Source organism: Capra hircus, assembly GCF_001704415.2.
Source record: "Capra hircus breed San Clemente chromosome X unlocalized genomic scaffold, ASM170441v1, whole genome shotgun sequence".
Taxonomy (NCBI): domain Eukaryota; kingdom Metazoa; phylum Chordata; class Mammalia; order Artiodactyla; family Bovidae; genus Capra; species Capra hircus.
In genome coordinates, this window is record NW_017189516.1 from 50654454 (window position 1) to 50682267 (window position 27814).

Here is a 27814-nt window from a genome sequence, read left to right on the forward strand (position 1 = left end):
CAGGGTGCTTCACATGCCCCTCCCGGCCCCCACGTGTGTTTAAATATTCCCAGCACATCACAGCTTTATCCCGTCTCTTTAAGAGAAACCATCTGACATGATTATCATTACCTTGGAGGAAGGGTCCCCAACCTTTCTGGCCCCAGGGATCAGTTTCGCACAGGACAGTTTTTCCACAGACTGAGGTAGAAGGATGGTTTGGGGATGATTCAAGTGCATAACATTTACTACGCACTGTATTTCTATTATTGTTACAGCAGCTCCTCCTCAGATAATCAGGCATTAGATCCTGGAAGTTGGAGGTCCCTGCTTTAGAATACAGAAGAGCAAGGTGAAGCCCGAAGCCAGTGATGTAAGATCACACTCCTGGTGAGAGGGAGGTGAGGCCAGCTTGTCACATACTCCGAGGATCCAGCCCGTCCAGCACACCCCGTGACCATGTTACAGCCCCCCAATTCTGCCTGCCCTTAAGAGGGCAGTTAGTCTAACCATCCAAAAGAGTCATGGGACCTTACCGCATACTTAAAAATGTAACCATCAACATAAGGTGCTAGACGACCATTTTTTTGGCTGTGAAAGTGATGTGTCCTGGGGCTCACCCAAATCACCTCCTCCAGTGGTGGCCCCTGTGTACTAACCTTTAAACAGACTTGACCTAAATTGTGCCTAGAGCCTTCAGCTCCAGAGTTTCAGCAACATATGGAAACGGTGACATCACCTTCCAATGCAAAGGTTCAAAGAGATGTGGCACCACCAAGCTGCCAAGTCACTCAAAAGTCCAAGTGCCACATGGCTTCCTCTTAGACAACCTGGAAGTATTTGAAGGTCAGCCAATATGAATACAATCCCTTCATTCACAGATGGATAAAGTAAATAGCAGGCTGGTATTTGGGGGAGCACTTAATGGAGGCAATTGGAGAGAGAAAAAAAACCTGACTTTGCTTTATGTTCCATTTAAATCAGGTTCCCATGTCTCTGACCCTGCACTAAGTGTTCCTTCCTAAGGTTGGGCTTCTATTTCAAATGAGCTCAAGGCATGAGGAATCTAGTAGTGGATTTCATTAACACAGGAGCAAAGGCTCACATCTAACAGTGGTTCTGTCTTGGTGGAATACCAGAATCACCTGGGGATCTTTGAAAGCTCCAGCTGCCCATATTACATCCAGAGCAGTTCATCAGAAGCTCTGGGCTAGGATCCTGGAGCCATACATGCCCACGGAAATCCCCAGCCTATCCCCACGTGCAGCCCAGGAGAGACTCCCTGCTGCTGAGTTTATTTTTCTCACTCCCACTTTCCATTCAATTTCTGGGGGTTCCTGTTCTTCATAAAGTGTCTGAGAAAAGCTTAGTATCCAGTTACAGCTGGAGGCCCTGGCTGGGCAGGAGGTGAAAGGCATCAGCGCTTTCTAGATGTTTCAGGGAAGAAAGCGGCCCCACACCTAGAAAACCGGTTCTCCCAGCCTCATCTGACATCACCAGGAGCCAATGGAAAACTTGCACTTGAGGTGAGCGGTTCCTGTCTGAACTGATTAACCGAGAGCTGACTGGACAAACCAGGTAGGGTTATGCCCCCCGACGCTCTCTTTTTTAGGAGAGCCTATTCTCTGATGTGCACTGATTCAGCCGTCTATCAGCTTGCTTAGTCTCAACGCATTTGTTCTGAGGCTGTGGGTGGAGGAGGATTTGATTCCCCAGGCAGGTGAGAAGCCAGGTCTCAGAGTAAACAATAAGAATTCCACACCCCAAGATCCTTGCGAAAGAGAAGATTTTGGTAGATCGTTGCTGCCACCTGTCGGCAGTGATTGGTAATTGACTCCTGTGAAACCATCACACCCCTTGGTGGAGGTCAATCCTTAGCTGCAGCCATCTGACCCCGTTGCTCCATATGCGCCAGCAGTGCTGCAGGCAGAAAGAACTTTTCCTTAAACATATCAGATAGGGTAATGCAGATAGGGAGACACACGCATCAAAGCACATGAGCTTTGGATCATGTTCACTTGCAACTTAAATGAGCCTTCTTTTTGTAATCATTCATGTTCTGTGATCAGAAAATCATGATTGTGTGTTTAGATTAGGGCCAAACTTGATACTTTTGACCACTGGAAGCTGGGCAGGTGTGAAAAACCCATCCTGGGGAACTGGAGGAGCAGGGAGACTAGAAGTAGCCAAACTGTCACAGCTTGGGTGGTTCAGTCGGTAGGTGTTTGCTCAAACTATATCCTCTCAGCACTGCTCAAATGAACATCATTAGGAACACATTCATTTAAGATACTGCCAACAGGAAACAAACCCTGGAAATCTCTGGAAAGGCTAATGTGTGCATTATTTATGTAATAAACATATTTATCAGATCACTTTCTAGAATTTCATTCTGCCTATCTTAAACGACTGCTCTAAGTTACCCTGTGCTTAGCACTTGGGGAATACAGGTGTGAGGCAGGGCTTCTCAACCTTGGCACTGCCAGTATTTTGGACAATTCTTTGTTGGGGGAGGGGTGTCCTCTGCATCGTAGGATGTTTAGCAGCAAGCCTGATCTCTGCTCACTACGTGCTACTGGCACCCTCTCCCACCGTTTATATGCTACATCTATCAAGGAAAAAACATAATAAATTCCTAGAGTCCAAGTCTCTATCCATTGGCTACAGATTATAAAAAGTTGCCCACTTTTGTCCTTAAACTGGGGAGAGAAAAAAAAAAAAGAGAAGGTTTGTTCCACGTTTATACCACAGCATACTCACACCTGTATCCTCCTGAGTGCCAAGCACAGAGCATCTTAGAGCAGTCGTTTAATAAATGTAGAGTGGAATTCTGGAAAATTCTGGCAAGTGAACTGATAAATGTTTTCCCTTTGCCGCCTTCTTCGTCTGCGTTGCACTTGCTCTGAACTGCAGCCCCGCCTTCAGAGAAGAAGGCAAGTGATTTCTGTCCGGGTGCTGAGCTTCATGGACTCAGCATCACAGCATCCAAGATGGTTGGTGCTATCTAGGACCCAAAGGACAACTGGCATGCTTGCCACTGCAAGTGGGAAAGGGGGAAATGGAGGGTTAAGGAGCTCCTCCCATAGATGCTGTGCTGTGACATGTGACAGTGGGCCCTCCTGCCCATATCTATCTGAACTTTCACTCATGCATCCATTCATTCACTCACTCACTCACTTGAGAAGTATTTCCTGAGAATCTCTGTATGTCAGGCACGGTCATAAATGTTGGGGACACAATGATGGACCGAAAGGAACCTTCTCTCATCTCTAGAGGCCACAGTCTAATGGAAGACCCATGCGTTAAAAGCACTTTATCCATTTCTCTGTGGTCTTCACAATAAAACTTGTGATCAATGCTAAGATGATAGTCTAGGTGAGATTTGGAGGTTAGGGAACAGCCTCTCTAAGTGAACCTCTCTCTGTAGGATGAGCAGGAGTTAGGAAATTGAAGCCTGGAGGAGGAGGGGCCTCAGGGTAGTAGCCTGTGTGGAGGTACTGAGGCAAGAGGGTTCGGTGTGTTCTCAGCATGAACCAAAAGCTAGTGACAGGGATGCACAGAGAGGAGGCCTGAGGGGCAGGCCAATGGGAGGTTACAGAGAGTCCTGTGTGCCTTGTTTAGGATTAAGATTTTAAATTTAATTCAGTAGTTGCATCTTTTACACGAATCACTGGCTGCTGGAACTGAACTGGGGAAGGGATCAGAGTAGATACCAGCAAGCCAATAAGAGATGCTCGTAGCTTGGATAAGGCATGGTGATGATAGAGACAGAGACGGAGGATGGATGGGAGAGAAATTTAAGAGGTCAAGACTGCTAGATGGGGACTTCCCTGGTGGTCCAGTGGTTAAGACTTTGCTCCCAATGCAGGGGCCCTGGGTTCGATCCATGCTCAGAGGGCTAGATCCCACGTGCCATACCTAAGACATGGCACAGCCAAGGAGGGGGGCGGAAATCTGCTAGATGAATGGTTGGGTATGGGAGTAAGATGCAGTAGTCAACAGTGAGCCTCAGGTGTCTGGCTTGGGGAACTGCCTCTGAGCTTCTACAAATCCAGACATCGATCACTCTTGATCAGCTCTGAGTTTCTGGTATCATCATTACTGAGATAGAGAGTTATACTTAAAATAGGCCAGGTAAAATGTCAAAGGAGAGGAAGACTGGGAAAACAAAGGGGTCTTCTTTTCTCTCCTAGAAATGCAACTCACTAGAAATGAAAAGGCTCAAAAAAAACCAAAGAGCTTCCCCATGGCAATATTCTGCTATCATAAGTGGGGTTTTTGTTTTTCTCTTTGTACCTCTCATCTCTTCACACACTGAAGGGACATTTATAAAGACTATTTTCTCTTTGGGGTCATTGGCAGAGGATGTCCCGTGATGGCCCCTTCTGGTTCAAAACCCAGTTTTCCCTCACCTTGTTCCTCCAAGACTGCACCGTGATTGCTGAGTGAGACATGGATTGACCAATTCTCCCATTCAAGGGCAGAAAGAGAACACGACTGCACGACCTTCTTTTGTGCTCATGGGAAATAATAGATACCATTATGGCTTTAAGTTCAAGGATAATGAGGGTGAAACCTGGCCATATCACTATTATAGCTTTATTAATAGCTGAGAGGGGAATTGCCTTTATTCTTCCAATACTCAAATGACTTTCCCTTTCACAAGGGCATTTTCAACTTTCACGGAGTTCTGAGTAATTTCTAAAGAAGCAAAGCCACAGTTGTTGTTAGGAGTTGAACTGTGTCCTTCCCAAATTTTATGTTGAAGTTGTAACTTCCAGTACCTCAGAGTATGACCTCATTTGGAGGGACTTCCCTGGTGGTCCAGGGGTTAAGACCCCACGTTCCCAAGGCAGGGGGCTGGGGTTTGATCCTTGGTCAGAGAACTAGATCCCACATGCCGCAACTAAGAGCGCAGTCAAATAAATAAGAAAAATAAATATTAAAAGAAATAAAACACTACTTCCTTCAAAAAAAGAAGACTATGACCTCATTTGGAAACAGAGCTGCTGCAGATGTTATTGGTTAAAACACAGCCATGTTGGAGGAGGGTGGACCCTGACTCCAACAGGACTAACATCCTTATAAGAGCAGAGAGACAGGGAGGGAAGGTGGCCATGCAACAGCGGAGGCAGAGACCAGAGTGACGCAGCGACAGGCCAAGGGACTCCGAGGACTCCCAGCAACATCAGGAGCTGGGAAAGGCAAGGAAGGACCCTCGGCTACAAGTTTCAGAGGAACCATGGCCCCGTAGACACTCAGATTTCAGACTTGTAGCCCTCAGAACTGTGAGACAATGAACTTTGATTGTTTTAAGCCACCCAGTTTGGGGCACTTTGTTTTGGTGATGCTAGGAAACGAATGCAGTTGTAATGTTGGAAAATCACATAGAGATCACATAGTTCATTCTAGACATGAGGAATCATGCTCAGAAAGGTGGAGTGGGAACTTCCCTGGGGGTCCAGTGGTTAAGACTCGGTGCTCCCAATGCAGGGGGCCCGGGTTTGACCAGGGAGTCAGGGAACTAGATCCCACATGTCACAACTAAGACCAGTACAATCAAATAAATTTTTTGAAAAAGGAAAAAAAAGAAACGCAGAGTGATTTGCTATGATCAGACCTGGGCATTCTAATTCCTGTGGTTCAGGGTTCTTTACAGAGGCCAACCACCAGAGATCAGTGCCAAACAGGGATTTGGCGAATCTTGACCAGCTTCCCCCGCAAAAGAGGAAGACAAAACTGAGCTGATAGAGACAACTTCAGGAGTAGAACAGAAATGCTGGAGCTTCAGACATGGTGAGGCCATGCTGGAAAAGCCACTGAAAAAATGGCCAAGAAGAGAAATAAGGCTGTCAGGAGATTCACAAAGTTATGCAGCCATCACTATCATGAATTTGAGAATGTGGCCTCACTCCAACAAGACATCCTGTGACCATATGCAGTCACTTCCCATCTTCTCTTGGCTCCCCCAGCCCCGGGGGAACCACTTCCCCAGTTTCTGTTTCTATGGATTTGCCTATTCTGGACATTTCCTATATATGGCATCAGACAACATGTGGTTTCTTGTGACTGGCGTCTTTCACTGAGCATCTGGTTTCCAAGGCACATCCATGTTGTCCTGTGTGTCATACTCCATCCCTTTCTAAGGCTGAATAATACTCCAGTGTATGGTGATAGCCCATTTTATTTATCCACTCAACAGCTGATAGATATTGGGCATTTCAGAACCCACCTTAGGACTCAATACATATTGGTTGTTCAAAAAGCATCTGTCCATTAAGTAGAAATTGTGAATTGAAGAAGATAGATGAGATAAAGGGATTTTATTTTCTTATGCTCTAATGATTTCCAGTTATTTTCAGGTCAATTTCATAAGGTTCGTCTTCAAGATTCATACTGCAACGGACAGAAGATCCTATGGACAGATGCAGAGGAACAAAGGGCTAGCAGAGGTGCTAGGGAGGGACATCACTGTTTCACTTAGGAGAACTACATAAAGGGCACCGATACGTACGCATTGTGATCTTATGTCTTCTGAATAGGAAGTAGTGAAAGTAGGAATAGTGAAGGTGAAATCGCTGTCATGTCCGACTCTCTGCGACTCCATGGACTGTAGCCTACCAGGTTCCTCCATCCATAGGATTTTCCAGGAAGGAGTACTGGAGTGGGGTGCCATTTCCTTCTCCAGGGGATCTTCCTGACCCAGGGATCGAACCCAGGTCTCCTGCATTGCAGGCAGACGCTTTACCATCTGAGCTACCAGGGAAGTCCAATCCCCAGGGAACAGGAAGTAAAGATAGAATTAATTTCTGTGTTAACAATTGTACACACTTCATGAAAACTTTTCCACCTTTGATATCTATTAAAGATTTTCTTTTTCCCTAAGAATTCTCCAAAAACTCAGTGTTGGTGGTAATTTTATCTTTTAATCCCCCTAGGTTTTACTTTGATATCAGCAAATCTGGAAAACTCAGAAGTGGCCACAGGACTGGAAAAGGTCACTTTGTCTAGTCAAGGCTATGGTTTTTCCAGTGGTCATGTATGGATGTGAGAATTGGACTGTGAAGAAAGATGAACACCAAAGAATTGATGCATTTGAACTGTGGTGTTGGAGAAGACTCTTGAGAGTCCCTTGGACTGGAAGGAGATCCAACCAGTCCATTCTAAAGGAGATCAGTCCTGGGTGTTCATTGGAAGGACAGATGCTAAAGCTGAAACTCCAATACTTTGGCTACCTCATGCGAAGAGTTGATTCATTAGGAAAGACCCTGATGCTGGGAGGGATTGGGGGCAGGAGGAGAAGGGGACAACAGAGGATGAGATGGCTGGATGGCATCACCAACTCGATGAACATGAGTTTGGGTGAACTCTGGGAGTTGGTGATGGGCAGGGAGGCCTGGCGTGCTGCGATTCATGGGGTCGCAGAGTCGGACATGACTGAGCGACTGAACTGAACTGAGGTTTTACTTATTTTTTAAATTGAACTATAGTTGATTTACAATGTCATGTTAATTTCTGTATACAGCAAAGTGACAGCTATATACATATGTACACTCTTCTTCATAGTCTTTTCCATTATGGTTTATCCCAGGACACTGAATATAGTTCCCTGTGCCTTGCAGTAGGACTCTGTTGTCCATCTATTCTAGATGTAATAGTTTGCATCTGCTAACCCGAAACTCCCAGTCCATCTCCCCCCACCCTCCTTGGCAAACACAAGTCTGTTCTTGATGTCAGTGAGTCTGGTTCTGCTCCACAGATGGATCCCTTTGGGTCATATTTCAGATTCCACATATAAGTGATATCTCTTTCTGACCTACTTCACTTAGTACAATAATCTCTAGGTCCATCCATGTTGCTGCAAGTGGCATTATTTCATTCTTTTTTTATGGCTGAGTCCATTGTACATATGTACTGCCTCTTCTTTAACCATTCTTCTGTCAATGGACATTCAGGTAATTTATTTTATATTATAGATTTACTTCCCTGTATATTTATTATATGCTCATGATGTGAAAAGAAGCATTTTAATAATTAACTTCATGATTTACAGCAATGGTGATTGACAGATAATGCCAAATGTTTCTAATTTAGCTGCAGACTTAAAAAAATGGTTAAGCAAACAAACAAACAAACTTAACTACCATCCATCTTAGCCTTTAAATGGTATCTAAACCTTAGAATTGAAATATTATAGCCAGTATTTATAAAAACTAATTATAAAAGAAGGCCTAATGCAACCATAACATAATATAACCACATAGCCATGGATATATGATAAATCTAAATAGCAACTTAACATCAGAACTATTACAGTCACAAAAGTTCTGAGATACTGAAAAGAAGGCAGAGCAGGCCAACTGTCAGGATGGCCACAGTGATCCCTGCTCCTGGTGTTCACCATTTACGACTGAGATGGCAGGCTGAGCGAGCTTACCATGACTGCCCACCTTGGTCATAGACTACTTTCCCCGGACTGAGGTGATCACTCCCATGGAGCTGGCAGGGCCGCTGATTTACTTCTAACCAGCAGAATATGGCCAGAGTGAGGTGTTATCACTTCCCTGATTGGGTTACAAAGATGGCGACTTCCATTGTGTCAGCAACCTGTCTTTCTTGCTGGCTTTGCTAAAGCAAGCGGCCACAGGGAAGGGTCCATCCATGTGGCCATGAACTGAGTGTAGCCTTGGGCCGGCAGCCCAGGGAGAACTCAGTCCTGAAAACCACCACACAAATGCAGCCTCTGAAGTGGATGCTAACCGTAGTAGATGCCTGTGGCCCTGGCTGACAGAGAGATTACTGCCTTTGAGGGGCCCTGAGCCAGAACTCAAGCCCGGATTCCTGGTCCACAGAGACGATGACACAACAAAGTGTATCATTTTAAGCTATAAAGTTTGGAGTACTCTGTTATACAGCAAGTGACAGCTAAGAACAAAAGGAGCATTGCTGTGCATTTTGACTATGCCTGTGACCCCTGGCTTAACATCAGTTAGTACTGCTTAATGGAATTGACATACAAGTTGTTATACCGTGAATCGTTGGCTGTTAGGACGACATTTTTCAGACTCTGCCAAAACAAGCCTTCCGCCTTGGGGTTATCAGGCCACTGGAGGATGGAACTCTTGCAGATCCTCTGCCGCAGCCTCAAATACTGCGAATGCTGCAACACTGGCTCCAGCAGAATAAAGACAATCACATCCATATTCTCCTCCATTAGCCTCTGCAAGGCCAAGTAGAATGCCGTTTTAAAATTCCAGTTTTTGGCATATTTTTTGGTTAAAACAAATATTGTTTTCTTGCTTTGGTTGATGCTCTGCATGAGGTTGTCGATGATGGCTAGACCCGGGTCCCAATCCCTTTCCTCTAAACACAGGAGCACGTTCTTGTCCTCACTCTCTTCCAGGTGGAAGCGCAATTCATTGATCACCCAGTCCGTGACAGAAGCGTCTTTGGTGTCATAAGAAACATAAGCATCGTAGAAAGTCTGGGATGTGGACAGAGACCTGTAGCCTTTGACCTTAGCTAAGCACACATGGTAGATAAACCAAGCATCCCAGTAAAACCAGTGGTGGGCCAGGGCAGCCAGCATCACTGAGATGGTGACAGAAAAGGTTAAGAAACAGAATATGGCCGCAATGGTATCTGAAACACAAGTGGTGAGGTCTAGACTCACAATGCTCTTGCCTTCTTGATCCCCAGGACTAGCACAAATGACATCGGTCAGTCTGGGAACCCTGACGTTCAGATTTCCGTCCATCCATTCTCGAAAATCTCCGAAGTCACAGGTACAGTCAAAAGGGTTACTCCCTAGTTCCAAAATGGTTAACTTGGTGGCGGTCTTCGTTTCAAACGTGGATCTGTTGAGCATCTTGAGCTGGTTGGAGCTCAAATCGAGGTGTATCAGGCTGCTGGCTCCAGAAAGAAAGTCAGATGGCAGGTGGGAAATTCTGTTTCGACTCAGTAGTAGCGTCTCAAGAGAAGATGCAAATGTAGATAGGCTATTGGTTAAAAAGAACAGCTGGTTTCCACTTAAGTCAAGCAACCTGAGGTGAGGGAAGTATTCCAGTAATGACCAGTTAAAGAAATTTAACATGTTATCATTTATATATAGGTCAGTGAGAGTCCTGGGCAAGTTAAGGAAGGTCTGACTGGAGATATGCTGAAGGTTATTACGGGCTAAGTCAAGCCGGGTCAGATTGGTGAGATTTTGAAAAATTTGCCAGTACCTGACATCTTGAGCATTCCACAGAAGGTCAAGGCGGTTCCCACTGAAAACTAATTCTCCTAGGGACGCGCTTTTCAGTTGTGTTTCTGTTAAAGTAAAAATGTCATTGTTGCTCAAGTTTAAAACTCTCAGGTTAGTTAAATGCTCAATAAATCCTAGACGGTGCGTTACCCCTGCTATTCGGAAATAGTGCGCATTGTAGCTGAGATCGAGAACTTCCAACAATGGCAACTCACTGAAAGCAGCATCATCATCAAAGTCTAGTCTATTGTTTGTCAAATCCAAATACTTGATACCAGACAAGCGTGAAAATTCCGTTCCATTTAACACCTGGCCATTGCCATTTGAAGACAGATTTAAACAGGAAATGTTTCCAAAATCTTTAAACTGGTTTACCCCAATAAAGAAAATACTGTTCAAGCTTAAATCTAAGGCATTGCCAAGACGTGAACATTCTGTCTTTATTAAAGGATGGGTGTTATGATAAAAATTCGAATGTGGGTCAAATTGAATATCAGCTGAGCGTCGCTTCAGGATGTGACTCTGGAAAAAGGTCCTATTTGCATCATGTTGCTCAGTATCACTGACCAAGGGCGATATTCTGTTTTCTGACAAGTAAACGATTTTCAGGTTGGGGAACCAGTGGAAAATGCTAAAATCAATCTGCTTAATAAAGTTAACACCCAAGTTGATAGTCGTTAAATTTGAGAGGTGCTGCAGGGGCTTGAAATCTTTCCTTCTAAGTTCCTGGAACACATAACCTCTTAAATGCAACATCTGGAGAGATATAAGCTTTGAGAAATTTTTGGAAATGTTAATGTGCTGAGGATATTTTTTCAGTTCGTAGTTGTAAGATAAATCAAGTATTTCTAAGGAGGGCAATTTTGTCAAAAATTCCCCCGAGGCTATTTCGTCCATTAAATAGTTGAATTCAAGATCCAACACCTTCAGATTGTGCATGTTGTCAAACCAGCTGGCAGGAACCTTCCGGAGCGAAGTGCTAGAGAGGTTTAGGTAGCGAAGTTGGGTCAGAGTTTGAAAAGCAAGAGGGTGTATCTGAATTGAAGCACCTCCTTGGCAAGGTACACAGGGAAACGGAGCGTTAAAACATCTCGGGCAGTTTCCACTTAAATCTAGTACTCTTAAATTGCTCAGTTCCTTGAAGTCTTCTTCACTGACGTTTCCAATATGGGTATTGCTAAGGTAGAGTTCTGTTAGCGAGCTTGGCAGACTCGGTGGCACGCTGTGAAGGGGATTAAAAGATAATGACAGCACCTTCAACTTGGTAAGGTTTTGGAATGCTCCATTTTCTATGCTAAATTTTTTACTACAAGCAAAATAACAGTTCCAGCCCAAATAGAGACGTTCCAGGTTCCCAAGTCCAGAAGTGTTCTTTTTCGTTAACGTAATTATATTGTTTTGAATTAGACTAAGTTCTTTCAAAGATTCTGGCAAACCAGCCGGTATTTCTTGTAACTGGTTGTCTTCCAGCAGCAACTCCCTTAGGTGTTTGAGGTTGAGAAATGCCCCGTCTGTAATAGTCATAGCTTTCTTTACAGCAGGATTTCCACTCTGGGACTTGGCATTATGGTTCAGGTTGATTTTAGTCAGATTTTGCAGCCCTTGAAAGGATTCATTCGTTATACGTGTGATGAAATTATCAGACAGGTCTACTTCTGTCACAGCTTTGTCCACTGTTTGGGGTACTTCCTGTAATCGACGACTGTTACATTCTGCAATAAAAGAGCCATTTTTGTTTTTCACATCGCAAGGATAGCTTCGGGGATAACTGGCTTCAGTGAAGAACTCACAGGAATCGGAGATGAGCAGGAAAAGGGAGGTCAGAAGCAAAAAGCGAAGGGTCATGTTTTCCTAAGAAAAATCAAAGTGGAGTCACAATGTTAGACTGGCAATATTTTCTAGGCATTTCAGGATGAAATTCACAGTGCTTTGATCATACTTTGAATGAGTTCTGAAGTAGGAGTTCTCTGAACAGTTAAAGAAAGTGCAGTAAGTTAAGTTCAGAATGGTTTTAGTTTTCACCCTGTTCAGCTTCCTGATGTTCAAAGAAGCAAAAGATGAAGCTATCTGAGATGTGATGACAAGAAAACCTGAAAAGCTTTGGCAGAAGCACACATCAAGATGCCCCACCATCACAGGGGGCCTGATATTGGATCCTGGCTATGGTTCATGCCAGACCTATAGCAGAGCAAGGTATATGTCTTTTGCTTCAATCTATTAGCATAACTCAAGGAAACTCTGGCCAGCCCCAAGGAGAGTCCAGATCCAGCTTCTACTAGGCCATCCTTCAAGATTTCCAAGCTAGAGTCTCTCTACCTTATCTATACAACCATATATTTTATTGATATTTCCCACAATCTGTCTATACCTCCATGATGGTATGTATCAAATTCTCTCATGTCCCAGCATGACAGGAAGGTGGACACTTTCCGTTTATAATAATAGCAAAGTGTCATGTGTTATGCTAAACACGAACATTTTCTCACCCATGTTTATGCTCCCAACAATACAATGCAATAGGTTCCATTATTATCCATAGGTTGTAAGTGAGACTCAAACTCAGAGACTTAACTACTTTTCAGAAGGATGATACACTGCAGAAGTGAGACGAGTCCATCAGATTCCAACATGGTGCTTTTAACCACTAACCATCATGCTACACAATCTCATTTTGAAATCTTTATGTTAGACTACATCTTCAAATGTAGACAACATTCAGAAAGTTTTTTGTAGGGAGGCTACCACTTATATATCCCTTATCATACAGACACTGGTATTCATAGCCATTCTTTTGCTTTTGTAAACTTTTGCGGGCAAGACATGGCATTTAGTGTTTTTGTACACGCTCTATAATGTTTAGTAGAGTGTCTCACTTTCTGTGATTCTTAACGGGAGGCTGAAAATATTATTTTGGTAATTATACAAAGCAATGAAAAGATTAATGTGATTGGTATGATCAACTGCTACTGCTAAGTCACTTCAGTCGTGTCCGACTCTGTGCGACGCCATAGATGGCAGCCCATCAGGATTTTCCATCCATGGGATTTTCCAGGCAAGAGTACTGGAGTGGGTTGCCATTGCCTCCTCCGGGTATGATCAAGGGTCATAGTGAAAAAAAAAAAAAACAAAAACTCTCAAAATCGTATTTCACTGGATGTGGAGACCAATCTTTACTAAACTGTATTTTTCACTAAAATCCAACTCATCTCCTTAGTGTGAGTTATACCAAGCACGTGCTGTCTTTTTAAATTCTCCTTAAATTTAGGGTTAGTGAACTAATAGTCACTACTGTACCCTTCCTACAATATAAAAAACTTGCATATGGATGTTGAGAATTCTGAGGATCAATAATTATTGCCCATTCATAAGAGCCAAGGAAAGGCCAGCTCCTTATGAGATGAAAGTTAAAGTGGAACAGAACTTGCAGGCATTTTCAGTTACCTGTAGTTACTCCCAAATACAGCACCATCAAGGTACCACTGTTTAATGTTTAGCTTTTACTGAAAGAAAGCCTGGCTTTACATGGGGTAGGCAGAATTTTAAGGCGATCTCTATGACCTTTGCCCCCTGGTATTACTCCTGTAATTACATTATGTGACAAAAAGATTATCTAGATGGGCCTAATCTAATCATATGTGCATGCCAAGGCAGCTTCAGTCGTGTCCAACTCTTTGCGACTCCATGGACTGTAGCCTGTCAGGCTCCTCTGTCCAAGGGATTCTGCAGGCAAGAATACTGGAGTGGGTTGCCATTTCCTTCTCCAGGAGATCTTCCCAACCCAGGGATCACACCCATGTCTCTTTATGTCTTCTGCATTGGCAAGTGGGTTTGTTACCACTAGTGCCACTATGCCTTTAAAAGCAGAACGTTTTCCCTGGCTAGTGGCCAAGGGAAGCATCAGAGGGATGGGAGGCCAGAGAAGAAATAGACACATCATTGCAGATTTGAAGCTGGAGGGGTGGGTCCCTGGCAAGGAATGTAGGCATTCTGGGAAAGCTGAGAGTGGCTCCCTATTGACAGCAAGGAAACAGGGGCCCTGATTTGACAACCCAAAGAACTGAAATTGAGGGGCAGCCCAGATGAACTTGGAAATGACTCCTAAGCCAGAACCTAGCAGTAAGAGTCTAGCTGGCCAACACCTTGACTTGAGTCTCACAAGACCTAGAGCAGAGAATCCACTTAAGCCCACCCAATCTATAATGCCCAGAAATGTAAGCTAATAAATGAGCATTGTTTGAAGGGTTTAAACATGGGGTTTATTTGTTATGCAGCAATGCAAAACTAATACATCTAGAAAACGTGTGTGAAAAGATGCTTCATGGCTTCAAAATATGCAGCTTTTGCGGAGTCCACCCCAGGTCTCCAAGTTCAACGTCTCCATTGGGAGAGACACATATGCCAGGAGGGTAATGAACCTTGGAGAAGCAAGGAGCTTGGGTAGGTGACCCAGGCAATACTGTGTTTGCTTGCCGCCTAAGCAGATCTCAGCCTATGTGATTTTCAAGTGTGAATATCTCTAGATTTGGAAGTCACTTCCTGACTCTTCCTTGTCCTTTCCTAGCTAGTGGGTGGCCTGTGGGGGGTGGGGCAGTGGTAGTGTTAAAGAACCTGCCTCCCATTGCAGGAGACATAAGAGACGCGGGTTTGATCCCTAGGTCGGGAAGATCTCCTGGAGCAAGGAATGGCACCCCACTCCAGTATTCTTGCCTGCAGAATCCCATGGACAGAGGAGCCTCACAGGCTGCAGTCCATGGGGTTGCACAGAGTTGGACACGACCGAAACAATTTAGAAGGCATACACGCACAGATTATTAGTTAACTCACAGACACAAATGAAACGCAACCACATTACAAGAACTTAGTGATGACACAAAGAAGTGAGACTAGAAGAGCCTTAAAACAGGAGGATTTCACCTCTTCATGGAGGCTGGGAAAGGTTTCCCTGAGGAAGCGAAACTTGAGCTGGGATTTTCAGGTTGCTTTGGCATGAAGAAGACAGAAAGATGTCAAAAGAATGTCTCAGCATATGCAAAGGCCCTGCGAGCATTCCTTTGAGTTTCCCACGCAGTGCCGCCACAGGAGCCCTGGACAGCACACAAGAGGGGTATGGTGTGGGCCAGAGACAAAGCGCAGCAGGCTTCAGAGCCTCAAAGCCCACCGAAACCTGAGGGGAGCTGCTTGCAACAGCAGCATTCAGAATAAGTAGGGCCAGGAGGACTGGAAGGGCATGTGAGAGATGACGTGGGCAGAGATCCTCAGCACCTCCATGTCACTACCATCAGCAGACATTTCTCAAGTCTCATCTGAATGAGCATGTGACTCTAAGGGACTGAAAGAAAGTCACGGATGTAAGAATCCATGAGTGTGGATTTTGATCTTGATCTGAGGAGCAATACAAGCCTCTGAAGGTTTTAAGCAGGGTGGTGCCATGCTCATGATTCTACAGTAGTCTCTGGCAAGAGGGCACAGGCCTTCAGGAGAGTGTATTTTTCACTGATTCTACTGTGTAGGTGAGGCTGTGGGGAATCAAGTATTCCTATATTTTACTTGGAGGGGTCTAAATTAGGTGGAGAGAAATTTGTAATATCCATCAAAATTAGACATACTTAGAACTTAACAATTTCAATTCTAGAAGTAGACCACAAGAGAGACCTTCACATATACCAATGCCTGTCTACAAGGATATTCCGTGCAGGGCTCTCAGTGATAGCAATAGATTGGAAATAATCTAGATGCCTATGAGTCGTGCTCCAGTTAAATAAAGCAGGGTGTTATAGTCATAAATGGAATACTATACAGCCATTAAAAGGGAAAGGGTAGCTCTACATTCATTTATTCATTCAAAAATATTTACTAAGCATATACTTTATTGGGGGAAATGCAGCAATGAACAAAACAGATGAAAATATCTTCCCATTTGGAGCAGTATGTTAGATGGTGGAAAGTACTAGGGAGAAAATGATGGGACAGGGGATAGTCATGTAGACTGTCCCTCAGTTGGGTTGTGTCTGATGTCTTTGTCAGGATTAGACTGGGGTAATGGGCTTGGGGGAGGGCAATCACAGAGGTCAAAGGCCACTCGAGTCACAGCTCAGCAATGGCACATACAGGATTTTCACTGTTGGTGCGGAGCTTGGTCACCTGGCTGAGGTAGTGCCTGTCAGCTTCCTGTTAATAGATTAATAAATAATTTAAATATATATATTTTAAAAAAGGCTCCTGGGGAACAGGTGGCAAGGCAAGCTGGTTGCAGACTCTTCCCTGCATGCAGTACACAGAGTACTGTTAGTAGGTGAGACATTTCTATGTGGGTACTCGGGTGGGGGTGGGGTGGGGGTGTCCCCAGGACAGGGAGGTGCTGTGCAGCCTCCCCAGCCTCGTTAACTCCTCAACATCTGATTCCAAACTCAGTTATCACACAACACTGAGCAATTGAGGAGAAAAGCCTCTAGGTGGCGCTGGAGAACACAAGAAGAGCCCTTTGACACTTGCAGATGAATGTTGAAGCTTCACTACTTTGTCCACCTGATGCAAAGAGCCAACTCACTGGAAAAGACCCTGATGCTGGGAAAGATTGAGGGCAAGGGAAGAAGGGGACGGCAGAGGAAGAGATGCTTGGATGGCGTCATCAACTCAATGGACATAAGTTTGAGCAAACTCTGAGAGATGGTGATGGACAGGGAAGCCTGGCGTGCTGCAGTCCATGGGGCCGCAAAGACTTGTACACAACTGAGTGACTGAACAGCACCACCATGGCCTCCCAGAGAATCTGAGGCAACTTAGGGGCTAGGCCATGGAAATGAGCATAATATTGCAGAGAGGATTTCTAAGTGAAGAGCTTGAGGTTCCTAACTCCAGCCTCCCAAAAGAGTGTCCTGAGGTAAAAACAGGATTTGACAAATTCCAAATAACTTCAATTTGAAAAGAAGTACATGGATGGGGAGAGTGGGAGGTGGGAAGTAGGCAACTAGCAAAGATCTTAAAGAGAAAGCCCAATAGTTCAAGCCTCTCCATCTACCTCAGGGCCTCAGAGAGGCAAAATGGACTGCAAATGCTCATCATCCATAGAGCGAACCCTAGCTCACCACATCCACTGGCTTCTGGGGTGAGAGGGCAGAGCCTAAAGCCCTGGGCAGCAAAAGCCCCACCTTGGTAGCCAAGTTCTTCCTCTTAGTCACACCCATGCCTCTGGCTTCCAAAAGTCTTGGCTCCAAAAGGTCTTCAAAGGGAACCAGATCCCAGAGAATTAAGAAGGGTACTCGAGAGAATTTATTCCCTTAGTGGATAAATGAATAATAAATAATGAAAAAAAAATTCAGCTTGGCAGAAGAAAAATGGCAACACTGCAAATAAAATAGAGAAATGGTAACTACGTGGAAGAAGAGAAAAAAAAAAGAGAAATAGCAACTCTGAAAATAGAAGGGAAAGGGTCAATTATGCAAATAGGATAGAAAGCAAAACTATGCAAATAAAGCTGAGAAAGAGAGGGAGAGACAGAGACACTTGTGATGTTTGAGGCTAACAGCTGAAGGTACCCATTAAAGTGAGAGCAAAGGGTTAGGATTGTACAAGGTGAGAAAGGGCATTAAGAGGAAAGCACAGGAGACACGGACTGTGTATGAACTTGAGGAAGACAGAAAGCAGATGGATGAGTGGTAGGTGGTACAGCAGAGCAGAGAAGGGCTAAAGCTATGAGAGTGAGGTCAATTCATAGCAGACCAGCCCACAAAAGACTCGGGAGCTGCAGACAGCAGTCACAGTGTCACCACTGGAGTGCCAGGTGGGGCTGCACAAAGGACGGGCTGGAAGTCTGCATGAGAAGTTAGACCCCGCCTGAGTCCCTCCCTGAGACTTACTACCTTGAAAGGTTGAATCCAGAGCCTTGGGTTCAGGAATTCAGGCACCAAGTGAAGGCAGGGGCGGACTGTCATAAAGAAAACAGGAAAGTTAAAGCCCAATGTGTCTCTGCAGCGCAGATCCCCGTTCTCTTCCCTCCTCTGGCCCTGGGGCCCCTGACATCCACCTGGTTCATTGGTGTTCCACTCCACCCCCCCAAGCAGGAGACTGGAGCAACTCATTGGGAAAATGGAAAGGCACAGTAGCAGGGCCACAGTAGCAAAAATTAAGAGGATGCCCCAAAAGGTAGTCATCAAGATGAAAATAGTTTACAAAAAAATGAAAGTTCCTGATGGACCATATATCACTATGAAATAATGACAGAGTTGGACCCTGCATGTGCCATGCAGTAAGTTCCCTGCCTTCCCCCATCCCAGCTCTGGTTTCAAGAAAACTCACTTTACCAAAATAGGCCCCCAGCCTGTGGGCCAGAGTTCCTCAGTATGACTTTTAAAAATAGAACGCTAAAATATGTGTCCTGACTGTCAAGCTGTTGGGGACGTTACCTGCCTGCAATTCTGCACCCAAAGCTAGGGCCTCACTCCCCTCACACTAGCCCTGACCCTGCACCACAAAAGAGACCTGTGGTCACAGTGGTGCACCCAGCCCAGAAGTTTGTTCCCATCCTAGGCTGGGACCCATCCTTTGGAAGGCCTGTTCTTGCAACTGAAACTTCTCATCAGCTGTTTGGGGCTTCATGCTTGAGTAGGAAGTAACAGTCAGTACCTGGCATTTACCCAGCATCAAAGAGAGATGCACACAAGCAAAAAAAGAAAAGGAAAATCACAAACATAGGAATTGGTAGAATCAGGTCTTCTGGTCACCAGGACAGTGGCTGATGGTTTATATTCTGAATGCAGGTCCTGTCTTGTATGGGTGCTCAATAATCTCTCCGCAGTTCTGAAATCCTTAAAAATCTGAGCACCAGAAGATGTGGGGTTTTTTTTCTAACTTATTTGACAGCAAAAGCTGATCTGAACTGAGCTAAGGCTGCTAAAATTTTTATTTATCCACTTATGGGAGCTCTCTGGTTTCAGAGCGGAAATTACCACGTGCGTGATCGTCAGGGCTTCTGTGGACCCATCCAAAGTGTTTTATAATAAATCCTCTATGTACTATGATGGCATCACCAACTCAATGGACATGAGTTTGAGCAAGCTCCAGGAGATAGTGAAGGACAGGGAAGTTTGGAGCGCTGCAGTCTATGGGGTCGCAAAGAGTCAGACACGACTTAGCAACTGAACAACAAAATTATCTTCTCTCGCTACAGCGCAAATTCTGAACTTTGACACAATTCTAGCCTACAGGTTGCAGGCAATGGATTGTGATTCAACAATTAAAGCTCCTTCACTGGAAACCTATTAGCAGTTCCTGAACTGTGCTTGGCATATGTCAGATCAGAAAAGAGAACGAGGTTGTCAACAGCACTGAGTTACGACTTCATGGGCCTGAGATGCTTTGGCCTTTATGGCCTCTTCCTCCATAAAAAAAAAAAAAAAAAAAAGTAAAAAATTATATGTTATGACCACGTTGGCATAAAGACAAATATAACCCAGACTGGAATATATTCACTCTTCTGCAGATTTTAAAAACAACTAAAGTCTTTGCTTAAAGTGTCATAGGCCCAAGGCCTTGTGTCTTTTCTGACCAAAGAGAGACTGGCCCTGGTTGTCAATGATGGTATCCTGGGGCTCAGACCAAGTCCTGGAAAAGTAGTCAAGATAAATAGGAGATACTTGCTTAAAAGTAAGGTAAGTATTAGGTTGGGAGAGGCTGAAGGGGAGGCCTAGGGTTGAGTGGAAGTGGCAGAATAGAGGACCAGAAAAGGACAGTGTTGCAGGTTGAATCGTGTCACCCCAAAATGATATGTTGACATTTTAGCTTCTCCATGCGAATGTGACGATGTTTGGAAATAGGGTCTCTGAAGTTGGAATCAAGCTAAGGTGAGGTCATACTTAGACTTGTTCAGTTGCTAAGCTGTATCTGACTCTTTTGCGACCTTATAAACTGTAGCCCCTCAGGCTCCTCTGCCCATGGGATTTCCCAGGCAAGGATACTGGAGTGGGTTACCATTTCCTTCTCCAGGGGATCTTCCCCACCCAGGGATCAAAATCGTGTATCTTGGACACAGACAAGGGAAGAGAGCCATGTGGAGATGGAGACAGAGACCGGAGTGATATGTCTACAGGCCAAGGAACATCAAGGATTGCCAGCCACCACCAGATGCCAGGGAGAAAGGCACAGCCCAGATTGTCCCTCACAGCCTCCAAGAAGGAGGCAACCTTGTTGGTAACACCGGGATTTCAGACTTTTGGTCTCCACAATTGGTAGAGGATACATTTCTGTTGTTTTGCATCACCCAGTTGGTGGCAGCCCCAGGAAACAGAGAGGAAGAGCAGAGAGCAGGGGAATAAGAGATGGCCAGCAGACCACACGGCTGAGCTGAGTCTGGTCTGCTAGAGACAGCTCTTTGGCCGCGGCAGTGAGCCCTCTGCACAGCACACTCTGCCAATGGCAGGCCAGTCCACACAGTCTCCCTGCGCACCGCTTTGGAATGCCCAATGGGGAGAAAATCAAGAGCCCATTTCTTTAAAAAAAAAAGCATATGAGTCACACACAACAAAAGAAATTTGCTTCACGTCCCACTCCATGTCGAATAAAGCATTGCTCACTATTGAGACAGTCATTTCACAACTGTTTTCCTGGTTTCCACAGCAAATCAGTTCTCTGGTTGGGTCCATGGTGTACAATAATCCAGTCCTCTTTTTCCCTGATAGCTCAGTCGGTAAAGAATCTGCCTCCAGTTCAGGAGACCCAGGTTCAATTTCTGGGTTGGGAAGATCCCCTGGAGAAGGAAATGGCAACCCACTCCAGTATTCTTGCCTGGAGAGTCCCATGGACAGAGGAGCCTGGTGGGCTACAGCCCACGGAGTCACGAAGAGTAGGACGACTTCACCTCTCTCTCTGAAAGCCTCCTTCGCTAAGATGTGATCTGCCTCACGCCATCTCCCGAGCTGCACTGCTTTCTCAGAATGGATCCTGCTGATGCCCCCTGACACGAAAGTGTCAAAGGAACCTATGGATTGTAAAAGATGAATCCGCCCAACTGAATCACTGAGCCATTTGGCCATGATGCAGGATTCTACCGGAACTAAATGCTTGCCAAATTGGAAACATTTTCTAATTTTGCATGGGTTCTGATGTCTTCATAGTTGACTATGTTGACCACTGATACATTATGAAAGTAAATTGATAAAGAAGTGGCAGAGAGAATTTGTCACCTGAGATGAAATTTACAGTAAATACTAGCTACTTGACTTGATCCATTCCACATTTGATGGATTCACTAACACCTTTGGAAGACCAAAGAAACCACTACCACTAAATGTACGTATCAACAAAGAGGTGGAGCCTGATTTCATACACATAAAAATATGAAAAATTATGCTATCTGAAATGTAGCAAATATGGTAGCACACATTTGTTGAGTGCTTTAAGCAGACACTGGGAGCACAAATCAAGTATTTTCTTGTCTGATCTTCATAAAAATCAGTGAGGTGGGTGCTGTCATAAGCCCTCATTTTACAGACATGGAGCCTGAGACTCAGAGGCTCATTTACCCAAGGTCAATCAGATGGTAGGTGGCAGAGCGGAAACTGAGTCTAGAGGTAGCCACGTAGGTAACAAGGTGGTACCAAGCAATGATCTGGTTTCAATTATCAGCAGAAACATCACAGCCATACATGGAACCTTCTGGACTTAAATGGCTGGGGGTATTACCCACCTTGCCTTTCCACTGATACCACAGAGTACTTACAGGTGCTCTGTAATTCCATAGAACAACTGGAAATCCACTGATTCTAGACATATTAGCCAATAAGTGGCTATTAGCAATCAGCTGAAAAGTCAGCCCAGTCTGTGCTAGGCAACGTTGACCCAGAACCATGGGTTATGTATTTACATGTACTGTCTCTATGGCCCTGAAGAGTTATAAATTGGGAGTAATAATTTAAAAAACAACAAATCCCTCAGCACCATTCAATAGGTCAGCTGAACTCAAATGATATTTCACTGAAATGACATCCCCCTCAATAGACCCCAGAGGTGATGCTGAGACACACTTACAAATAATATCCAACTGAGTTTCCAAGGCTGACCCTGGGTCGTGACACCGTCTCATGTCAGAAATACCCTGATACTCTGTCAGTCTGGGTTTCCACAGGACTGACTTCTCTCTCATCAATTCCTGTGCACTTTTTAGGATTATTCCATGAAAGAATGAGAAGCAGAAAGAAGAGTGGACAGCATCAAGTGTCCCTGCCCTGATCCACAGCCTCAGCTTTTTGGATAAGGTATACGTGGAACTTTTATTTTGCTTTCTGGAATCAAGCTGAGAGGCTAATGAATAAGTTTCAGGTCTTCCTGGAGGCTTTGTCAGTCCCACTCCCAAAAGTCTGTGCTCCTTGCGGAAAAGACCAAATGGGATGTTCAGATGCTTCTCTAAGGTGGTGGTCCTTGACTCTGGCTGCTCGCGGAGATACTTGGGAAGTTGAAAAGCTACCAATGCCCAGGCCCACTCCAGAGATGCTGATTCTATTAGTCTGCGGTTCAGTCTGGACAGGGGGATTTTTTAAAGTTCACTCTGTGGTTCTGACACATAGTCAAGCCTAAGAACCTCTACTCTTGAGACCAGGAGTCAGCGAGGTCCTTGCCTTCCACCCACCACCAATGACAGGGAGGCAGGGCATTTTTCCAAGTTGAGTTTGATTTCATTGTAATATCATTTTCTTCTAATGCAGTTATATTGGCTATCACAACAGTTTGTAAATATCAAGTCGAAATGGGATAAGTTTAAATGCAATTCCCTATATATCATTGGCCCTGCTGGCCTAATTCCTTCTGAGCCTTTGCAGTCATTCTGCAAAGCATCAGAGAATTTCAGGGCAGACTTTATTTACTTTCAAGATCTATAATGGGCAGTCACTGAATATAAAAAAATGAACTTCAAGAACTTACATATTTTAAATAGTGTTAAAAAAATAACTCTAAGAACTTTAATAGGCACTAAATGATCACAGAAAAAATATACTAAAGTAAACATTGGATGAGATTCTCTGGAAATCAGTCTTTGCAATGGTGCTTAAATCGCATTCAATTTTCAAGAAAATACACAATTTTTAAAAAATTGTTAAGTTTTTCAACCTGACAGTTCTTGACAGTAACAAAAACTTACCACCTTCTATGTCTAAACACTACAGAAGATAATTATAGCAACAGTAACATCTTCACTTGAGCATTCTGAACAAGAAAACAGAAATACTGAATGCACCTGAAGCTCCTGGTAGGAGATGAAGTTCGGGTTTTGCCTAGGCACCAGCAAGCAACCTGAGTGAGCAAAGAGAGCTTGTCCTTTTCTGTAGAAATAGCAAAGAACAAACACCTCCCCTCTAGCCTTTTGGCTCTAGATGGGAATACTATTTCTGGCAGGACTGGATCAATTCCTAACTTGGAATTTGCTTCCTTTCCTCTTGAAAATGCTAAGACCACAGCACTGGATTTCTGACACTTCCTGCACACCGGACCACTCCAGCTACACTTAGAGCTGCTTTAAGACTTCGCCTTTTCATGCTCATCTGCCCGTTCTCCACTTCTTTGGTCAGAGTTATTTGCCACCAAACCCTGTTTCATGGCCAGAAATCCTCTATTTTGCTGGAAAGCTTTGTTAAAAGAATAGAAGGGGCTTACCGCGCCTCTGGTGGTGTCCTAACTGCTCATTCTAGAACCTGCAGTGCTGCCGAGTGGCAACCTCTGTGCTGTTGGGTGTATGCGCACAAAGAAACTAACCAACTTCCTAAAACTGGCCGCTTTACCAGCAGCAGAGCCTCGCCTACGGTTTGCAGAAGCTTATATGGGAAGAAGGGAACTCGTGATTTCTTAACTGTTGCCAAATCATTTATTGACTAGGCTGTACAATTTCAAAACTGAAGTGGAGGGGGTGGAAACAAGGCATTTATAAAATGATCTAAATATAACCCAAGCCAGATTGACCTGGCACCTCTTTGTGAGTTTGGGTTCATTTGTTTGACCAGGTGGGTTGGTGGGCAGTTGCTGCAAGAATCCCCAGCAAATGTTAAGAGCAGTGAGCTCTGGGGAGCAGGATGAGGGGGAAAGGAGGGAGAAATGGGGAAATTTTTCCTTAAAAAAACATTTAGAGTGTTTTTTCCCAACTTTACCACAAATGTATACTTGATTTACGGTTGCACATACTCGTTTTGCTCATGGAATTCATGGATGCGGTTAAATAACATTTGAATGGCTTCATCTTTGTTCTGGCCATCTCTGGGACAGCCCTTGGTGTGGTGGGCGTGGGTCCCCCCACCATCTTTCTCCTGGGTGTCCCTGCACCCCAGACAGTCCCCGGCATGTAGCATAAGCTCAATACACCTTTGGTGAATGACTGAAGGGATGAGCAGGAGCATGAGGCAGGAAAACTTTACTTCCTGATCTGCTGATAAGTGGATTGCTTCTTAAGCTCTCAGAGAGAAGGCTCTAGAAGGTTTACCAAGAGCAGGAGTCAGCAAACTCCAGCATGTGGGCCAAACCTGGGCAGGGAGTAGAGCATGATTTTCATGGATGAACCTTTGCCATTGATCGGTTGAGAAAGAACACTATCTATAAACTGCCATGAGGCAAAAGAATTCCAGAGAATTCCATTCTTATTAATAGACATATAAAAAACCTGCATTTGGTTAATACTTATAAAATTCCTATCTCTTTTCTTAAAGAACCTACATAATGCCGTCAATTGGCCTATTGTCCTGCAAAGCCTAAAATATTTACTTTACAGAAAATATCTAGATGATAACGATAACCCTGTATGTAAGACAGCAAAAGAGACACAGATGTATAGAACAGTCTTTTGGACTCTGTGGGAGAGGGAGAGGGTGGGATGATTTGGGAGAATGGCATTGAAACATGTATAATATCATATATGAAACAAATCGCCAGTCCAGGTTCGATGCATGATACTGGGTGCTTGAGGCTGGTGCACTGGGATGACCCAGAGGGATGGTACAGGGAGGGAGGAGGGAGGCGGGTTCAGGATGGGGAACACGTGTATACCTGTGGCGGATTCATGTTGATGTATGGCAAAACCAATGCAATATTGTAAAGTAATTAACCTCCAATTAAAATTAAAAAATTATATTAGGAAAAAAAAAGAAAACATCTGCTGACCCCTGGCCAAAAGAATAGTCTTGAAAGAGATATAATGTGGTTCACATTCCCCTGACTCTCCTTGAATTGGGGCGAGCCACTTCGGGGGCAGAGTGGGTAGGGGGTTACAGTTTCTCACACACACACACTTTACCGTTATTATTTTCCCTCAGGCCCAAGGTCTGCCTCTCGTGCATGACCTCCAGATGACAACCTCGTTACAAAGGCATGCCTTTCAGAACACGCAGGCTTGGCGGCAGCTCCTGAACTGCCCTCCACCAACCTCTGCCTGCCCACCAACCTCTCAGGTGAATCATGGCCTGACACATGGCGTGAGAAAGATATCACAGCTATTCCTATGATATCAGAGAACACGGCCCGTGGCTTCACGGACTCACCAAAACTCTGGGTTATAGTCAACACGAAGGCCTCATCTGGCCACCACCCAGTCCTCTTGCGTGTGTGTGTGAGTGTGTGTGCTCAGTCGTGTCTGGCTCTTTGCAATCCCGTGGACTGTACGCCCACCAAGTTCCTCTGTCCATGGGATTTCCCAGGCAAGAATACTGAAGCGGGTTGCCATTTCCTCCTCCAGGGGATCTTCCTGATTCAGGGATTGAACCCGTGTCTCCTGCATTGCAGGCGGGTTCTTTACCACTGAGCCACCAGGGAAGCCCCACCCAGTCTCTTGGTTTCCCTTAAAATGTTTGCTTAGAAATAAAGTTTAAGAAAGTAAATCAGCGTGACCACCAGTAGTAGAGCAGTGGAGCGTGCTCAGCCTTTCGAGAAAAAGCCAGACACACGTGGCCTGGCCCCAGGCTACAGAAATCACCCACTAGGCAGCTGAGATCACACAAAGCATGGCACACACTTGCGTTATACTTGCCAACAGTCCAGTGCCTGTGCCAGGCGGATCAGAAAAATGAGCTACTTATTCAAATCAAATGAGCCATCACAGGTTTTTCCACACAGCCAGTAACTAAAAAAGATGAGCATGAAAATGGAATCGACACCAGGTCAAAACAGTCACCATGAGCCAGAACCCTCAGAACAGTCCCTAGCAAAGAGTAAGCACTCCACAAATGGAGCGGATTATTGCTTCTCTCACTGTCATGGACCTCACTCATCTCTGGACTGCTCCCTGAAGTAGGCCGGAGGACCACTCCAGGTCTGGCCATGACCCTTCCCTCTGGTGTCCGTGAGCATCAGCATGCTCACAGGGCCATGGATGGCTTCTCCCCATCAAGGATGCAGCAAAGTCCCTCGTGCGGACCTACCTCATGGAACCCTGGACACAGCCCAAGACCTAGGACACCACCACGTGCTGGGAATGAGTTGTTTGTCCGGGGGAAAAAAAAATCAATGTGAAATACATATACATACATACATATATATATATATATATATATATATATATATATATATATATATATATGGATAAAGTGGAAGGTGTTTCCTAAAAGAAACATTTCTCAAGCAAAGGATTCAGACGAAGAAGTACACAAGAGGATTCCTCTACAATGATCAGACATGACGTGAGCCCATTCTGGTTTTAAACTGCAGTGCAGAGCTCCTGAGGGGACAGCAAGTTCCCCTTCCTGACCGGAGGGGACACAGGTGACACAGGCCACAGGAAGCAGGTATTGTCAGTCTCCTGGACCTCCTCCTCTGGCTCCCTAAATCCTGAGCCCCATAACCCACTCTTCCCGAGCCCTCTGTCTCAGCATTCACCCTCATTTATACTGCCTCCACTGTGCACATCCCCACCACAGAAGTTCTTCTCCAGCCGTGCTATCATTTCTCATTTTAAATGAAAGCTTAAAACTAGTCTAGATAACTCCCCAGTGCCAATTAGAAAATGACAGCACAAGAAGCCATCTGCCAATGTAGGGGTTACGGGTTCAATCCCTGGTCCAGGAAGACTCCATGTATCATGGAGCAACAAAGCCCCGTGTGCCACAGTTACCAAAGTTTGCTGACAGCATGCTTCCTGTGGGCTGATGTAGACCACATCAGGGCGCAGAGCTGGATAAGAGGAGGGAGGGCTGGATTCCAGGCTTGCTTGGCCATATGGCCAACTACCCTTGAGCAGTGGACAACCTATGCAAGTATACATGGCGGCCCAGCTAAATGCAACTCACTGCATCATGCTGAATGGGATCATCTCCCCTCAACAGCACATCTGACTGACCAAGAATGGGGACAAGGGAAGGTCTCTGCTGTTCTTGGCAAATTCCCTTCTTGAGTCAGGGACAGGTTGCATGCAGCCCAATTACCTGTGACAATCTGTCTTTCCATCAGTTGAAACCTCTTCCTGTCTTTCCTAAAGTAAGTGTCCCCCCATATAATTGGCCAAGACATCAGAAAAACCCATAGCACCCTACAGCTGGAAGGGCCCCTTATTTCATGGATGAGGAAACTGAAGCCAAAGGTCAAGAGTGCAACAGTGCTGGAGAGAACGCTCGTAGCTCCACTTCTGCT

At 44.9% G+C, this 27814-nt stretch overlaps 1 protein-coding gene and 1 long non-coding RNA gene across 4 annotated transcripts; one reads left to right on the forward strand and one right to left on the reverse strand.

Annotated features, from left to right (window-relative positions):
• The first annotated feature begins 1475 nt into the window (after positions 1–1475).
• Positions 1476–22468, forward strand: LOC108634354. The gene is made up of 3 exons (XR_001917578.1): positions 1476–1557; positions 9679–9764; positions 22383–22468. It is a non-coding gene; the product is annotated as an uncharacterized LOC108634354 (long non-coding RNA).
• On the reverse strand, positions 7988–23944 carry TLR8 (toll like receptor 8). Of its 3 annotated transcripts, XM_013976677.2 has the most exons (3): positions 23867–23944; positions 18085–18149; positions 7988–12076 (listed from the first exon to the last, which is right to left on the reverse strand). In XM_013976677.2, the coding sequence occupies exon 3, from the start codon at positions 12068–12070 to the stop codon at positions 8969–8971; it is 3102 nt and encodes a 1033-aa protein (XP_013832131.1). In that variant the 5' UTR covers positions 12071–12076; positions 18085–18149; positions 23867–23944; the 3' UTR covers positions 7988–8968.
• Positions 23945–27814: the final 3870 nt, after the last annotated feature.

What these genes read in the sequence shown, in the direction of transcription:
- TLR8 (XM_013976679.2), bottom strand. Translation starts at nt 12,070, where the DNA reads ATGACCCTTCGCTTTTTGCTTCTGACCTCCCTTTTCCTGCTCATCTCC.